The sequence below is a fragment of the Apteryx rowi genome, unplaced genomic scaffold (assembly GCF_003343035.1).
Source record: "Apteryx rowi isolate R43461 unplaced genomic scaffold, aptRow1 scaffold_1189, whole genome shotgun sequence".
Classification (NCBI taxonomy): Eukaryota; Metazoa; Chordata; class Aves; order Apterygiformes; family Apterygidae; genus Apteryx; species Apteryx rowi.
In genome coordinates, this window is record NW_020447407.1 from 106,725 (window position 1) to 108,651 (window position 1,927).

General features: G+C 70.0%; 1 protein-coding gene across 1 annotated transcript in view; it reads right to left on the bottom strand.

Annotated features, from left to right (window-relative positions):
* LOC112974899 (copine-5-like) overlaps positions 1-1,927 on the bottom strand; it is a 9,968-nt gene that overhangs the window by 2,567 nt on the left and 5,474 nt on the right. Inside the window, exons 11-14 of the mRNA XM_026084337.1 lie at positions 1,785-1,831; positions 1,496-1,677; positions 1,280-1,407; positions 1,105-1,207 (exon numbers count right to left, since the gene is read on the bottom strand). Of these exons, the coding sequence (XP_025940122.1) occupies positions 1,105-1,207; positions 1,280-1,407; positions 1,496-1,677; positions 1,785-1,831 (460 nt within the window). The remainder of the gene's footprint in view (positions 1-1,104; positions 1,208-1,279; positions 1,408-1,495; positions 1,678-1,784; positions 1,832-1,927) is intronic.

Sequence of the window (1,927 nt, forward strand, 5' to 3'; positions counted from 1 at the left end):
GCTCGGCGCCGGGCTGCGCCCCCCACCCCGCTCGCCGCCCGGGAAGGGTGCGTACGGTGCATTTGGGCTGCCGGGGTCGAACCCRGAGCAGCGCCGGCCTCCGAAAGCAAAGCCGGAGCGTGCAGGGCGACATGTTCCCCATGCACCCGAGCCTTGCAACGCTCCTTCCTTTGCAAGGGGGGGGATGCAAGAGGCCGCAGCGTTTGGGCACCCGAGGGAGAGCACCCAGGGGTGCTCGGGGCAAGGCGCAGCGCCGCGGCGCAGCCGCCCACGCGGGATGGGAAGCGCCGCCGCGCTGCCTCGCTGCAATTCAAATCGCAAGGCGAGCGAGCGCCGGCAGCTCCCGGCCGCGACCGCGGCGCTGCAGCTCCGCCGCGGCCCGGGAAGCCRGGGAGGGTGATTAAAAAGCAGCGCCGCGAATATTACCAAAGCTTCGCTCCTTCCTTCCTCCCCCGGCCGGGCACTGAATCACACGCAAACGCAGCTCCCGCGGCCGCCCCGCGCCCCCCCCCGCCCCTTCCTCGCTCCTGCCGAGCCGCCCGGCTGACGGCTCCTCCAGCAGCTCCCGTTTGCTCCCGCCGCGGCCGCCTTGCTTTCCCCGCCGGCTGCTTCCAAGCCTCTTCCCGTGGTTTTGCAACGGAGAGGCGCAAGCGGCGGCACGCAGGGYGCGAGGCGGGGGGGCAAGGGAGGAAGAGGAGGGTGAATCCGTGCTTGGAAATATTCAGGGCCCCGTGTGGCCCAGGGCAGCCGCTGCCGGACCCCGTCCCTGGGACCCCCAGCTGGTCACTGCACCCTGGGCAGCTTGGGGCACCCTGTGTCCCCAGATGGTCGTTGCACCCTGGACGGTTTGGGGAACCCCATGTCCCCAGATGGTCATTGCACCCTGGGCAGCTTGGGGCACCCCGTGTCCCCAGATGGTCATTGCACCCTGGACGGTTTGGGGAACCCCATGTCCCCAGATGGTCATTGCACCCTGGGCAGCTTGGAGCACCCCATGTCCCCAGATGGTCATTGCACCCCATATACCTCGGGGCACCCCATGTCCCCGCCTGGTCATTGCACCCCGGCGGCAGGCACCCCGCACCCCCGCCGCGCGGGACTCACGTTGACGATGGCCTCCTTGGTCTGCGCCATGTCCGAGATGACGCCGTCGGTGATGATGAGCAGCACGAAGTACTGGGAGCCGTCGGGCACCGCCGCGGCCGAGCTGCGCGAGAGGCCRTGAGCTGGTGTCCCCGCGCCACCCGTGGCACCAGACATGGGGACAGGCCACGCTTACCGGGCCACGTGGTTGACCACGGGGGCGAAGTTGGTGGGACCGTAGAGCTGGACGCTCTTGAGGCTCTTGTGATAAGCCTCCAGGATGCCCTCGATGCCGCTGCACGAGGGGTTGGCGGCGTTGCCGTTCTGCGGCGCAGGAGAYGGGTGAGGAGAGGACAACGTGGCCAGGGTGGGGGGGGGGACCCCCGGCAGCCCCCCCCAACCGCGGCCTCACCAGCGGGAACTCGTGGGACACGCGCCCGTCCGGCGGGATCTTGGCCCCGAAGCCGAGCGCGGGGAACATCTTGTCRCTGTCGTAGTCCTGGATGATCTCGCCCACCGCCTTGAGGGCCATGGTGTAGGCGTTGAGCTGGTAGGGGTTCATGTAGTGCAGCGAGGTGGACTGCGACGGGTTACCTGGCCGGCGAGCGGGCGTCACCCGGGACCGGCCCCGGCCCCAGGTCCCCAAAAACCAGCTGTCCCCACCGCTCGGGGAGACGCCGCCGGCAAAGCGCCGCGCTCACCGTTGGACGCCGTGAAGTCGATGGCCACCGTGAAGTTGATCTGGGTGCTGGGGAAGGGGGAAGCGGCATTAGGGTCCCCGATCCGCCCTGGGGATGGCGGTCCCCCCCCTCCCCAGCCGGGCTGGCTGCGGTGGGTGCGCGCC